Here is a 15767-nt window from a genome sequence, read left to right as displayed (position 1 = left end):
ACCAAATATAACAGACAAACAAGTCAAAGCGGCCTGGTTTGGCTTCTCTGCAGGCTGGAGGGAGCATGTTTTTGTGCTTTTTGGAGGACATTTATGGTTCACCATTCTCTGTAATCGATACAAAAATGACCTTGTTTAAGAGAGAAAGTGTTGGGGTTGGTGTCGGTTTGGGACTTAAAGTAAACTTTGTTGGTAAAAAGTGGTCCAATAAGAGCTACCTACCTTGACAAGTTCTCTCATTGGTCAGCAGCTTGTAGCCTTTCTTGCAGCTGCACTCAAAGCTGCCCACTGTGTTTCGGCACACGTGATCACAGCCCCCATTGTTAAGACGGCACTCATCAATGTCTGTAAAAAGAAAAATCATCAACATTGGATACATCAAATCACAAATCACAAAATAAAAGTCGAGAAAATCAAACATAAACCCGCAATGAGGAGATAAGGCTTGCAAAATCAGTAATCTCTTTTAAATCGATTCTTAAGACCCAATTGTATTATTGATATTATTATTTTATTTTACTAAATCATTTATTTTATTTCTTAGTTTTTTTTTATCGTATTAATTGGTTTAATTGTTTCATCTATTTTACTGTTTTTATCAGGGTTTAACTTACTCTGTCTTGCTTTGTTAGGCCTCACTGTTGAGCTTTCTGTTTTTTTTATTGCCTTGTTTTTTGTCTTTCAAAGCACTTTGTAAACTCTATTTCTAAAGGTGCTATATAAATAAAGTTATGATTATTATGAATATTATTACTATGCGACTGTTTTTGGTGTAAGTAGAAACAAGCTGTGAACGCAACACTGACATATTTTTCTTTTTAGCAAACAGCTAACAACTTTCAGCAGTTACAGAGCAACAATATCATTCATTTGGAGTTGTGTTTTTGTCAATGTAATGTAATCTGTTTTTGATCTCCAACAATTCCTGAGAAAAATATCTGCTAAATGCTCCAATATGTTCTGCATCTGGTCGCTAACTTTGTCCATCATTTGGTGCTGGGCAGGTAATGTGGTAATGGGGGCGGCTGTGGCATAGTGGAGAGCAAGGTAGTTCTCCAATCAAAGGGTCGGTGGTTCGATACCCGGCTTCGGCAGTCGATGTGTCCTTGGGCAAGACACTTAACCCCAAGTTGCTCCTGAAGGCTTGCCATCGGTGTGGACTGGATGTGAATGAATGTTAGTTAGAGTCTGATGGTGGCACCTTGCATGGTAGCCTGTCATCAGTGTGTGAATGGGTGAATGATATGTAATATACTACTGATTGTAAGTCTTTGGGTGTCACATACAAAAAGCCATATGATCCATTGTTGTTATAAAAATACTGATGATTATAGAAGCTTTAACAGGAGTTAATGAAAAGTCGTTAAATCTGAACAGCGAGGAGGAGATATAAGAACAAAGGCAGCTCAGCTAATGGTGCTGAACTATTCCAAAATAGGATGAATCTGTCCTTGATAGTCTTAAGGAAACTGGAAATAAGCTTCAGGGATTTCCTTACTGGCCTTTAGAAAGTCTAAAATCAGTTTGCGTGTGGCTGTAATGGGACGCAGCTTTCACACAGCAAAGCCTTGTGGCAGAGAGCTCTAAATCATCATTGTCCATCTCCCTCCGGTTACTCTGCTCTTCATTTCTGGAGCCAATACCCAATCAATATATCATGGGTTCAATCCCCGCGTTTGATGGTGCTCTGCCTTGGCAAGTTTGGCAGCGGCTCTGATTAATTCTGAGTCATCATCACAAATGAGGCATCCGTCTCTTGAGGGAGTCTTCATCATCTGGTTGAAATAAATGAATCAGAAACGGAACAAAAATAATCCCTTCCTTGCTCCATCTTTGTCTCCGTTCTACAGAAGTCCCCCGTTTTATGGTGCCGGAGCTGCTTGGGTTTGTTTTATTCTTATTGCGTCTAAAACCAAACTAATATAAACCAATGTACTTTTATCAGAGTTGTTAGTGTAACATTACGAGCCATAAAAGGCTGACAGATTTCTATCCCAGCTGTACTGGAAGCCTAGATTGTCTTATTTCTCTCCAGAAACGTCTAACTCTCTGAGAGTCAGCAGTGCCTTTTTTTTTTCGTAGTCTCCTAATATCATTCTCAATTCTACCCTTAAGTTTGGAGTTGATTTTTTTAGACATAATAATAAAAAAAAACACATTGCTACATTATGCAGGTTGCTTGAGTTACAGATGCTCTTCCAGCCACCCAGAAAGGAAGATGATGGTTATTGTTTGAGGGAAAAACTGTCAAGAAAAGAAAGGTGGCATCACAAAATATGCAGCTGGAAAGCAAAAAAAGTGTAAAATTTACACAGGATACAGACATTGACAGAGCACCTGTGAAAAAACCTCCCCTGCAAAAAAATGATAATGTAATTTATAACGAGACAATCCAACTAGCGGGTCGGAAAAAGTGTTAACAGGGACGGCGTACATTAATTGATCTCCAGGTGGAGAAAGAAGATCCAACGTGCCTGAAAACACGATAAGCGGGAGAATAGTTTGGTGACAGCTGTGGTTTGAATGAGGATGCTTTACCTTTGCAGGTCTTGCGGTCCGGCTGCAGAGTGAAGCCAACAGGACAGCTGCAGCGGACTCCAGTCACAGATTCATGACATGTGCTATCACAGCCGCCATTGTTCACTGCACAGGTCTCTGCAGGGAAACAGGCAGTCACAGTCAGACAAACCCAAGTAGAGAAATACACCATAGATGCTTTTTTGACCTACTTATTTAACCCGATCAAAACAGCAAATATGCATAATGGTATTAACGCAATAATTTGAAGGCACACTATCATAATCCGCATAATTTTTTTTGTGTCAAACAGGCGTCAAACAATAAGAAGTGTAGCAGGCGGTCAGTAGAAAAAATAGTAATGAAGAAGGAAACAAGAAAAGAAAAGAAATGCAGCAGCTGGATGAGATTAAGAGTAAATGAGTTGAGAAGATGCTTGTGAATAATGAAAGGAGGAAGTCATTAGGAAATATAAGATCCAAAATATAGGGTTTCACACATTTTCTCTGTATTGTAAAGTGTGTGTGTGCATGTTTGCTTCTCTTTGGTCAAACGGCATTACGACCTCCAAAAGTCCTTTGTACTGTAGGGCATCTGTCTTCCCTCCATCATGAGGGCAGAGCTTTGACTTCAAGACAGATTCGACAAAACTGCCACTTTTTCCTGGTTCTTGAGAAAACCTTCCAGGCATTTTGGGGATAAAAAAAGCAATTTCAGCTACCTTGCCCCTGTGTTGGCTGGACTACTTTGAAAAAAAAGGGAGGTAGTCAGTCAAGACAGGATAGCTGAGGCCTCGTCTCTAGACGGTGACAAATTTCACTGAGACTTTCATTTTAAGCAACAGCACAGGATAAATTTGTTCTCACATAACGGAGACCGGTGTGAGCCTTAATAGTTTCTGGCAGGTTTATAGAAAGCCTCACACACTACAGAACAAAAAAACTAATAAAAAAAAAACTTTTGCAACTTGGAACATCACTTTAACTTGCTTTAAGGCAACTGGTCATCCACACAGCACATCTCATCTCTCTAATGGGTTGTAGGACGCTAGCTTGCAGCTCTTCTAAAAAGGAGCCAGCACAGCTGGGCCAGTCGAAGACTTCTCACCGGCAGGGAGATGGCAGCTCACACGTGGCACTAAAGAGGGAATGCAGCTGCACTGGTTTTCTTTTTTTTTTTATAGCGAACGAGGATCCCTTTGGGGAAACACCTAATCCTCTTCACTTAAATCTAAAACTGCACCGCCTGCAGCAGCCATAATAAAACTTTGTGAAGCTCTTTCTCTCAAATAAAAAATAACTAAACTGTAGACTGGAATTATGCATCAAAGCAAAACAGGTGCTTACAGTGATGTAATTTTATTTTTACAGTTGATTCATAGACAACAGTTCAAAACAGTTATGTGGATGTTGTTGCTGAAGGCGGAACATGATGAATTAATGAACTGTACCACGGCAAGAAAATATTAAATTAATTATAAAATATAAAAGGACTTCATTAAAAATACTATAAGAAGCGTAGAGTCTTAGGTTACATGACAATTAGCTGCATTTGTGACACTTTTCTCAAATCTACTGTCTATGTTTCCGGCAGTTTTCTTCCCTTTGTCGATGTAGTTTGAATGTATTTGTTGTGTGTTGTCATGATTTATATGAGACATTAGTATAAACTAACTGAATGTATTTAGCTTTTAGTATGGTTAATACCTTTTCCAAAGGTTTAAAAGTTAACCTTTTTTATAGCTTTAAAATGTTTTAACCTGAAACTACCCGCTTTACTGCAGTGTTTGATTGTAATCAGTAAAGCACATCTTTTTCTAGATTCAAAACATTCAGCGGTTTTACAGTCTTACTTGGTCTGGTAGCTGAGTAAGACCAGTAGCTTTTGCGGGCTAATGTTAGCAAACTTTACATAGACATGGCTGTGAAACAGACATTACTGCTTCCAGTCAATAATACCTCAGTCCTAAGCCAAGGCTGATAGCACTGTGGGTTCACATAATTGCAAAGTGTGAGCAGAGACAGTTGGCAGACGAGACGATAAGACGGTGTCAGGACATGCCTCCAAAACGCTTAGTCAGGCAGCCATCTCACCAAACTGTAATGATCATGTGCTAAGAGAGCAAAGAAATATTTCTGACATTATGGTTTTTGTGAAGACAGGGGAGAGACACACGCTCTGGTATGTGTGTGGGTTTGTGTGTTTTGGATTCACACCAGCCACATCTACAGTGCACCGGTCTGGGACCCGCAATTACAGTAACAGTGGGCAGACTTTTGTAAATATTCCCCAAAATGACGTGTAGGGTGTTTGGTCTAATGCTGAGTCTCGACAGTATATGTTTCATACAGAGTGGTTCAGACAGTGTACTTAATCTTTTAACAGAAGCCACAAGATTTCTACTTTCAGCACTTCTTGACTTACGTGAGGACTGTTTACAAACAACTTGTCACAAGTCGTATATGACGACCGCAAATGAAAAAAGTCGACGGTTGAGTGGACAGCATTTACAAAAAGACACGAGGCAGAGTGTCTTGAGTGTCGATTTACCGAGAATATATATAGATTTTTTTTTAAAGAAAAAATACTGTGTTTTCTTGACCAAACAGCAAACATGCAGGTAGAGTTAAGTTTCTCAGAAGGTTATAAGAGAAAAACACGACTACATTTCTGAGGTGAATGCTCTCTCAATAACATTAACCACATAATGAGAAAATAAAACCATTGAGAACAGTTTGTTAATTTTCTTTAGAGATGCAACTGTGAACACAGACCACAAAGTTGCTTTAAGTATAGTACAGTAACACAAGAATTCAGAGGGGGGAATGAAACTGATGAAGGAGGATGCAAAATATGTCTCTTGCTCCTAATGTTTCTATTTCTGAGAGAGGAAAAAAACCAGAAACTAGGACACAAAATACTGAAATAGGTCAGACTGTTATATTGTGGTATGAGGGAAACTAAGTGTAGATACAATAGTAACAACTAGTAACTTAAAACACTATTGTTTTGCATCTTACCTTCAGCAGGCTACTCCTCTGAGAACAAACCTCCCCCCGCAGTTTCTTACATGGCATAATTAAATCGTAAATCTCTTTGAAGTATCAAGGTTTGATACATTGTCGCAGATTTATGAGTTTATTTCTCTTGGCATCTTTGCCATAGCTATAAAAACACAGCTCATTTGTGAAGTTATCAAAATGCAAAAAGGTTTCTCTAATATTTCTTTCTCCTTTTTTGCCCGGAAACTTGCTCCATTGTTCATTTTCCTGCAAATGTTGTGAAACAATTTACTGAATAGAAGAAACTGGACTGTAATAGCATATTCTCCCTTCAATAGATTTTCTTCAGAGACAAGATTACATGTGTATGAAAAAGCAAGTTTAGAGGGATTCCGTGTTTGATCTTTTCTATGAAGCAATCATGGACACATTATTGGCTCCCTCACCAAAGCTAATAGGCCGTGATGATGGAGTTTAGGAACACCACGGCTGAGTGTTTAGAACCCTGCATGCTCAATTTCGCTCATATCAAAACCCAAATAAACCCAAAGTCTTTGGTCTGCCTCTTAAAAGCCAATCGCATTTAACTTTTGACAGAGGCTACGTGCACTTGTGCTAGTACATCCTTATTTAGTAGAGCAATCGAACTGCAGAAAACATATTCACATCCTCTACTTAGGTAAATGTACTAGTGGATAAAACGTCCAGCATTCAAAGTCTTACCAAGAACCAGATGCATTATAAGACAAAAATACTAAAAAGTGATGTTGACTAGTTTAGTGGTTTCAAATTTAGGGGTCGGGCCCCTCTTAAGGGCCAGAACATAAAACTGAGAGGGTTGTTATATGATGAATGTGGCAGGGTTAAGAAAAACAAAAAGATCGGTTACAAAAATCTTCATTCATTTTTATGTACTTTGTTTTTTGCCTTTTTTTTCTTTTAGGAAATATGGGATTCTTTTACCTCTTTGGGGCGCAAACCTATTTACATAAAACCATCTGAGAAGTTAAGAGGGGGAATCACTCTTCGCTGGAACTTCTAACAACACATATAAATGTGACTAGGGCCCCCACTGTTTTATTGTTAGGGGTCATAAGCCGAAAAGATTAGTAGCCATTTGTTTGATCTTTTATAATGTTATTTATAAGTTTATCTGAGGTTTTTTTTATGTAAGGTCTTTATCTGAAAAGTCAAAACAGCTGTCAGATAAAAGTAGTGGGATGAAAAGTACAATATATTTCTCTTAAATTTTAGTGGAGTAGATAAAGTGGCATAAAAATGGAAATACTTAAGTACCTCGAAACTGTGCTTAAGTACAGTACTTGAGTAAATGTACCACCACTGTCAACATGACTGAAAATGGATGCATTTGTCATATGTAGTAAATGTGTATCCCTTTATGTAATGTTCATACTGCTGGTAAGAGACTCCCTGTTTGCAGCTGTGTTTTGAAAAGGTGCGGTTTGACACGGGCAGCGGCTGTTATTGAGAGGGCATTCACAGAAGGAAGAGGAAGGTAGGGGAGTGGGGGGGTCAGAGGTCAGGGGTCAGAAGGATGATGCCCCCTGTGGGGAGGGGCCTGATCAGTGCCTGCTAGGTCGGCTTCCTCTGCTCCCCACACCCACAGACCCCCAGAGAGAGGAGTCAGAGGAACACATATTTACCATTGGGGAACAGCTGGGGGGCTGCCTGGGACTGGACACTCCTCTCCCCTGCATGCACGCGCACACCCACACACACGCACACATTGTAAAAAACACCACTTTAGTTCTTTGTACACTTGGACCACGCAGCATTGGTGTGTTATGTAAGTCATGAGCATGTGTCAAGAACTAATCCGATGTGATTTACAGGATATCCACCTTTTTCCCCCATAGTGAATTATGAGTGCAACTTCCATTTGTTCCCGTCATTGAAGAGGCATCTGTGAGAGTTATTGGTATGCTGCAGGTGTCTTTTTTTTTTTTTTTTTTAAATTTATTTTAAGGAAATCAACCTGTCACACCTTATATGTGATATTGTGATTATACCTCTGCCTTGTACTACAGAGTGACGTGGGGACTCAAAGAAGTGGGCTTTGATAATGTAAAGTAGCATATTTAGCTATTTTATTTATTATGTTGCTACAGACGGTGAATCGATGAACAGTCTGAAAAGCTCTGAGGCTTATCAGTAGCTCCATAGTAATAAAGTCAGGGGCTTTTTATTAAATGAGGTGGAACATAGCCTTGTGTATTTAAAAGCAGACATATTAATCATAACAGTAGCAGAGAAGTAAGCTGTTTTGGATTTGTCTACTTTTGGCAAATGATGGAAAGTTTACTATTGCTGACAGGAACCATAACATTTCATTTCCAGTTAATGTTAATTTAAGCCACAAATTTAGTTTAGCTTGTCTGTTGGTGCAGTTTACAAACCGCATAACTTGCTTCAGATTTCCAGACTATTTTAGCTAATGCTAAACTATTTAACTTTTTTGTCCTCCTATCTCTCAGTAGTAAAAGGTAGAGGTATTATCACATTATCACGTTTGACAGGTTGTGTTCCCACATTATTTATTTCTCAAAAAGTTCCAACAAAAAAAGAAGATACACTCATAATTCATGCAAGATATCAAAAGGCTAGGAAAAAGGTGGATAGCATGGATGAGAGGGGATCATCTCTCCTGAATTAAACAAAAGTTCATGGCCATTTACACCCACGGGAGGCGATAATGACATGAGAGAATGACATTATGTTGTTGCAAAAAAACAAAAAAGACAGCCTTAAACTGGTAAGAACTGAGCAAACAGCAGTGATTACTTTCCTAAGAACAAATTTATTTATGACAGATCCTCATCTAAAATGAAAAGGGTGACATCTCAAGGAAAAAAGTGTTACCTCGCCACATGCAATCATGCAAGTAAAAAATATTTCACACAGTGCAGACAAAGTGCAGTTCTGATGTTTGTGTGTGAGATGAGGCTTCTGCTAGTTAGGATGAGCGCAGCGAGCCTCGACAGACAGAGCGAGTGGTGGTTAGTGCTGCAAGCTGAGAGACAGAGACAGCCAGATTCATGTCTGGTGTCTTTTATGGACAGATCATTTCAGAATGAATGTTGTTCGGCTGTTATATCAAGTCTCCAAGCACTGGCAGTGGCCCAGCCGTAGAATTTATGTGATGTCATTTAAAAGCTATTTGCGTTAATCATTTATGTCATATTACAACTTTTAATTGATGGGCTTTTAATTTTGAAAAAAATCTACAAGCCAAATTCAAGTGAATTTCATTTCATACAGTCCACTGAATATATATTTAGCTTTACACTAGACTACATGGCACATAATTAGTATGCAGTGCACACACACTCACCCATGATACAGCTGGGCTGATGGATTGGGCCTTTAAGCACATCAGCATAATAGAAAAAGGTATAAGACCTTTTTGAGGGTCTTGTTTTAAACTGCAGTAAGAGCTACCGTGTATATCCTTGCACTATTTCAATTAGTAAAGCATGGTCTTCGACCCTTTTGAATGTCAGGATGACTGATTCAGAGCCCTTTTTGAGGTGCCAGATGAGGAAGCAGATGCTCGACTCTGAGAGTAACAGGTCAACACCACAAAGCATGCACAGTTCACATCGACTGCCACAGTGTGACCAACATGTCCCCATCCCAACATGCAGCATCCAGACACAACCATTCAAGGCAGTTAAGAGGACAGAGCTCGGTGAGATACAACTGAACACACCAGCATGAATGCACAGACCACCCGAAATGAGAGCACACAGTGTGTTTATGTTATGGGCATATGCTTGTAGACTACATGTGTTTACATGCATGTGATGCATGCATGCAGGATATGTACTGTTTGTGGGGTTGTTTGTATAGCTTTCTGTTTGTATTATAAAATGCATCTCTTGCTCTCTTTCAGTGTGTGTGTGTGTGTGTGTGTGTGTGTGTGTGTGTGTGTGTGTGTGTGTGTGTGTGTGTGTGTGTGTGTGTGTGTGTGTGTGTGTGTGTGTGTGTGTGTGTGTGTGTTTGGCATAGTGTGGCCAACTCTTCAGATGATTGAACTCCCGAGCGTGTCTGCATCTGCCTGCTATTTGTGAATGTTTATGATTTGCTGCGCTAACAGCGTAAATGCTTCCACATGATGGTTGCTCTTTTATGATACTACCTGACCTTACATGATGCACAGACAAATAAACCTGACTTTGTAACATTTTGTCAATTTCAGACAAATAGTCTGACTTTACAGATTAAGTAGGTGATTGAACCTCTAAGAGTGTGTGTGCTTGTGTGTATGAATAAAGAAAACAGTGTGCCACCAATAAAATGCCAAGCTGACATAAAATTCCCAACTACAGTATGCAAGGTATGAACAGAGGTGAGAGAGGAAGGATAAAGAACCAACACTTCCAAACAGAGCAGCATGTGGTGTTTTATTACAAAATGCATGACTAAGCCTGGGTGAGGAGAAACACCACAAAATTAATAAAGAATGATATGAAACGCCCCACAAGATGGATTAAACGCTGAAGCTACAGCATACTGAACGAGCCCACCCGACGAGGAAAGAGCGGTTTTGTAATCGTGCCATGTTCATCTCGGGAGAAAGTATGCAGAGACTCAATTAATCATAAATGTTACTAAATCAAAATCAATAGCGAGGCTAAACGGGAGTGTATTTTTCCTTTGTGTGGTTGCTACGGATACCCTCTTCACTCTACGCATCATTTACTTTTTAAGAAAGCGATGGTTGAGAGGTAATTATCACTATGTGCCATGAAGACAGCATGTAAAAATACAATCCCAGCAGGCTATTTGTATTTTGTTTGTGACATTCAAGACTTTATGAAACTTGATTCCTGATTAGAATATGATTTCTTTGTTCCAAACGAAAAACCATTTGTTTCAAGCCTTGAACTAATTAAAAGGGAAATTTCCTTCAGCAAAGCAGAGGTAGCTGTCATGTCATTTCGCCAGAGGGTTAAGGTTATTGTCAAACCTAGCATACCAACTTGAAATATTAGTGTACACTTGTGCAGCTTCGAATTCGCTACAAAAAAACAACCACAGTTGTAGCATGCACTGCTTTTGAGTAGTTTTTCTTGGTGGAAACTCGACACTGTTACAGGAGTGGTGCCTTACTGAAGGTCTTCCAACGCACGTGTCACTCACTCTCCCGTCAGTGGTTCATTTGGCAGATTGTTTGTTTTATTGAGGTTTTTATTAACTAACAGAGTGTCTGGGATGTGGAGCGCCCCTGTGTCGACCGCAGAGCAGCCCCCCACCCCCCCTCCTCCACCTCTGTAACCCCAGACTGTGAGAGGGAAATCAAGAGATTTTAACTGGCTGACTGCTTCCTAAACTGGCACACCAAAATGTACATGTGCTCCGCCTTGGGAATAAGACAAGCTAAAACATATAATTTGGTTGCGGTCAACTTTGTGGCGTCCCCCTGGCCTAGCAGGGTACAGCAATAATGACAGGATAGCTGACCAGACCTTGACATAGGTCTGGCTCTCATCAGGGCTGCGGTACTAAAGGGGATCCAGAAGCACTGAGCTAATCAGCCGCTACCCAAACCGAGCTCCCAAACTTAACAGCCACTGAAACCGAGCAACCACCTCACCAGTCTGCTCTGCAGGCGTAGCCTCTAATTCTATTACTATGTTTGTCTTCCTGACAATGAAAATATGTCCTATCCAACTCACTGAAGCCTCCATTACAAACCAAGGTTACTAACACTGCAAAGTGCACGCGGAATTGATTTAAACGGGCTTTGTAATGTTTAAAGAAGCTATTAATGACATTGTGGTTAAATAGGCGGATGAATTAAAGACCTGTCTGCAGTAATGGTCTTAAATTTACACCTGACTTACTTCTTTGTTAATGTTCCATGATTTTTCGACGATTGTCATTGCAACTCTGCATGGCTAAACGCAATCCATACGTGTTTATTGAGAACTGTGCCGCGACTTTACAGGCCCCCATCTGACGGGGAAAAATGCCCTTCAAAACGGTTCAATGTGCCCGAGTGGCTGAATGATTTTTACTCAACTTAAGTCAACTGAGGCAAACACTGATAAATAACGCCAATGGAAGGTTAGGTCAGGTGTGTGAGTTAATCCCCGACGGGAAGCAGTGGAGGTACTGACCCAAGGGCTAATAGAAGGTGTGCGTCTGACTGCATGGCTGAGAAACAGAGAGGAATATATAGAGAGCTGTTGTGTCCAGTGAAGAAGAGGAGGAGGAGGAGGAGGAGGAGGAGGAGGAGGAGGAGGAGGAGGAGGAGGAGAAGAGAAGCCAAAGCAGATGCAGGGACTGAGAGGTTACTGGAGCAGCAGCAGCAGAGGGGAAAGCACAGTGGGTGGTAGCCTTTTGTCCTTGTATGTCACAGATCAAGAGCTACTGTAACAAAGCCTGTATCTCAACTTGCATTTTATCACAATAAAACCTCATTTCAAAACAGGTAATTCAATTTGCTGTCGGGATATTGGGTGCTGAGTTAACCGTTTGTGTGGTTCAACATTTTTCTCATTCAAAAGCCATTATATTTCTTGCCCTTGGTAGTTGTATCGGGATGAGATGACTCACCTACACAAGTCTTTCCATCGCTGTGCAGGACAAACTTCATGTGGCACAAACACTTGGGGCCGTGGTCCGTCTCCTCGCAGATGTGCTGGCAACCCCCGTTACCGTAGTTACATGTCACTATCAAAGAGCACAATTCGTTAAAATAAACCGCACATAGACATACTGTTTTTTAATTTGAAAGTTGACAGTAAAGAGGTGACAAGAAATGAAGGAGTAGAGAGGGCTATGACATTCAACAACTTCAGCATAATACACTCTGCATGGGCCATATGTTCTGAAACATAATCATTGTGAGCTCGGACTGCATTCAGTCCTTCAGAGGGCCTCAAGGAGACTGTATGTAAAGCTTCCCATTGAAGAGTTTCTCAAAATGATTGGATTAAGAAAGTCCCAACTATGTCCAAACATTTTAACAATATGGAAAAAACATGTCGAAATGTTCTCAATTTATTACAGATGCAGACAAGAAAAAACAACATTTTATTTTTTGGGTCTTGGTTGCGGTGACTCACATTTTAGGGGCCCCTACCGAGTCACTCTACTGATTGCACATTTCTCGTTATTATAAGTGTCTGACAACATTAAGGAAGGGACCCTACAGTAAAATTAAATGTTTTTCTTTACCTTTCACTTGATCTGCTCTGTTTGTTATTGACTCTTACCAAGTCTTGCTCTGAGAAGTCTCGTTCTGAAATCTTGCATCAGCATTGTCAAAATCAGCTTAATATCCAGCCATGACATATACAATATTTTAAATTGCACTTAGCTACACTTTCTATATATAATCCAACACAACAGGCTCTGACAACGCCAATCTGAGACTGTTAGTGGCAAAAACAAGCACTTTAAGTCAACGTAAATTGTCAGTGCGGCACTGCTACAAGCAATTACATTGCAGCCCTTTTAACGTCTGCCGGCTGAAGCGTTCTCCCTCAATACTGAACCAATTTCCAAAAAAATGTTGACCCCAAAGTTACATGAAGTCAAAATCTGTGTATCATAATGTGAAGAAAAGCATTCCTTGCTATGCATCACCACCTCAACTGGTGAACCATGTTAATACCATTTATCACTATCATGGTTTTATAAATGCAGTACTCCCCAGGCTCTAATCTAGTACTACTGAGTGTTTTGCATTAAAACTCAAAGAGGTGGAATCATGCAAGGGTCATACTCAATCACTGTGTGTCACTACGTATGAGAGTGTCAAACTACACGCTACTGAGACCGTTTTCATTTTAATGCATTCAATTAATTATGCAGGCTGGGCAAAATCTTTAAGTGAACACATTTTTTATAATTCATGACATTTCCTACAAATGCAGTACAGGACTCATGTCAGTTACACATAAATGATGGGGAGAGTAAGTTTTCTGGTGTGCGTTCACAATTTTTTAAGTGCAAATGCATCTTTACTGGCGGGCGGAGGGAGCATTAACCTCGGCACCTCTAACACACCTGTGATGACAGAGTGAAAGAGAGCACGAACGAGCAGAGGCTTCCACCGCCATCCTGTCTGCACCCTACCATCCCAGCGCCTTTTGCCCTTTTCCTGGGCTGTCAGAGAAAAAAAACTATAGAATAACACTTCTCCAATCCTTATCCAAACACAGACAAATCCCCCATCAGCCATGGCCCCAGCTCTGACAGGATGATCTCCGTTGCACGGCAACAGGAAGTGTGCGCTGTCCATCAGAGCAGTCCCCTTCGAGTAACCTCCACACTTGCCCTGGTTGTGTAAATGATTGCTCCTTATTTGATAAACATGTTTTTCTTTACGAGGACTATCCGGGAGATTAGTCACTGCTTGGTAATGTAACTTCAATGTCAGTAGCCTGCTTTAAATGTGTTGGAAGGCATTTGTGGAATGAGTACAATTATCTATCATCTGCAGGTTTCCAACCCCAATTACCTTTTCATGAGGAGCCTATAAATCCTCCCTCTGGTGTGTTTCCCTGCATATGTGTGTGTTTGACTCTTTTACAGAGGAGAACAATGCTTCAGGATTACTTGACTTACATTTGCAGTCTTTCATGTTACGCGTGAGCTGGAATCCAGGTCGACACTCACAGGCGATGCCACCCTTCTGCGTTTCCCTACAGATGTGTGCACAGCCGTGATTCTTGTCCATGCAAGTGGGTCCATCCTTTGAGCCATCTGGTTGCGCTGCGAAAGAAAACAGCAAGACCAGGAAGAGAGAGAGAGAGAGAGAGAGAGAGAGAGAGAGAGAGAGAGAGAGAGAGAGAGAGTTTGACTTTTAACTTTCTTTAAAATTATACACAGTTTTTAAAGCCAAAGACCATTCAGAAAACTAAGAGTTTGGTTTTAAATTAGATGTCCCAAAGCTTATGAGGAGTAGAAATGCTCAAACGCCTGTCAGGCTTCCTGACCCTGAGTCACATATATGCCTACTGCTGGTGACTGACATGCCCAGTACCCCTTGACAAAGATTCAGGTACTTGTTGGAACATGCTCACTCGGTTCAGGCTATAAAAAGGAGGCTGCCAACTGAAAGGATAAACCTCCCAGCAGGAGTTGATCCCGTAGACCTGTAATTTTATTGAGGTAATCCCCCATAAAGAAAAGAAAGGAGGAATACACTGGAAAAAATACCTCCTTGGTTAAATTATCCCAGCAGAGACTCTGATCAAAAGGGGATTGCGCTACAATAAGGGGTCAGCGCACATTTTCATCAAGGTGAAAGCACTTCAGTAAAAGTGTCTGAAACCTCTAGAGGCCCTATTATGCTTTTCTACTTTTTTCCCTCTTCTTTAGTGTGTTATATATATTTTTTACATGTAAAAGGTCCGTAGAGTGTAAAACCTGAAGTCCACGCCTAAAAGGAGTTACCCTCCCCCTCAGAAGCTCCTGAGCTCCTTAAACGGCTCCATTGAATTCTCTCCTTCACTTCTGTAACTTTATGAGGTCATAATGTTACGGAAGTGACGTAAAACTCCTTCCGACTAGTTTGGCCCTCAAACAACAAAAGAGAGAGACGGAGCTGAAGCTTCGGAGAAAGAGTATTTTGAAATGTGAAACGTTGACCAATCACAACAGAGCGGGCTAGCTGACCAATCAGAGCAGACTTTGCTTTCTGGAGGGAGGAGCAAGCGCTACAACGGAGCGTTTCAGAGAGAGGGTGAGAAGAGGTGCTGCAGGACAGCCAGGATAAGAAAAACAAGGAGGGTTATGAGCATTAACACATGCCCCGAGTCAGCAGACCGACCACTTCGCTCTGCTGCCTCGGGGCGATTGGTTGCCCCGTCGCTCAGAGGTCCCTGCGGCCGACCGACCCGGTCACAGCTTTTTTCTGTCCTGGCCCCTCAGTGGTGGAATGAACTCCCCACTGACGTCAGGACAGTCCGCCCATCTTTCGGCGCAGGCTGAAAACTCACCTCTTCATGAAGTACTACCCTGAGCCTTCCTCGTAGCACTTATTGCATTCGGATTAGTTTGTTGCACGTATTGTATTCGTATTCGTTTATTGCACTTATCCTATTCGTATTAGTTTGTAGCACTTATTGTATTCGTATTAGTCTGTTGCAATTATTGTTTTCGTAGTAATTTGTTTCTGCACTATACTTTTGCTCTGGTTTATGCTTTAAGATGCTTGTTTAAGAAAGGAGATGCACTTATGACTTCTGGTGACTAGTAGTTCTCTTGAAA

At 40.9% G+C, this 15767-nt stretch overlaps 1 protein-coding gene across 3 annotated transcripts in view; it reads right to left on the bottom strand.

The window, feature by feature from the left end:
- Window positions 1-15767, bottom strand: part of scube3 (signal peptide, CUB domain, EGF-like 3) — a 73005-nt gene that overhangs the window by 14976 nt on the left and 42262 nt on the right. For 2 of the 3 annotated variants that reach the window (XM_054609056.1, XM_054609058.1), the window contains 5 exons: window positions 14121-14267; window positions 12102-12218; window positions 7184-7231; window positions 2539-2655; window positions 223-345 (listed from right to left, as the gene is read on the bottom strand). In XM_054609056.1, coding sequence (XP_054465031.1) covers window positions 223-345; window positions 2539-2655; window positions 7184-7231; window positions 12102-12218; window positions 14121-14267 — 552 coding nt within the window. The remainder of the gene's footprint in view (window positions 1-222; window positions 346-2538; window positions 2656-7183; window positions 7232-12101; window positions 12219-14120; window positions 14268-15767) is intronic. The other variant, XM_054609057.1, reaches the window with a different exon arrangement.

The sequence above is a fragment of the Anoplopoma fimbria genome, chromosome 12 (assembly GCF_027596085.1).
Source record: "Anoplopoma fimbria isolate UVic2021 breed Golden Eagle Sablefish chromosome 12, Afim_UVic_2022, whole genome shotgun sequence".
Lineage (NCBI taxonomy): Eukaryota > Metazoa > Chordata > Actinopteri > Perciformes > Anoplopomatidae > Anoplopoma > Anoplopoma fimbria.
The sequence above is the reverse complement of the archived record's forward strand: the minus strand, read 5'-3'. Positions and strand labels throughout refer to the sequence as shown.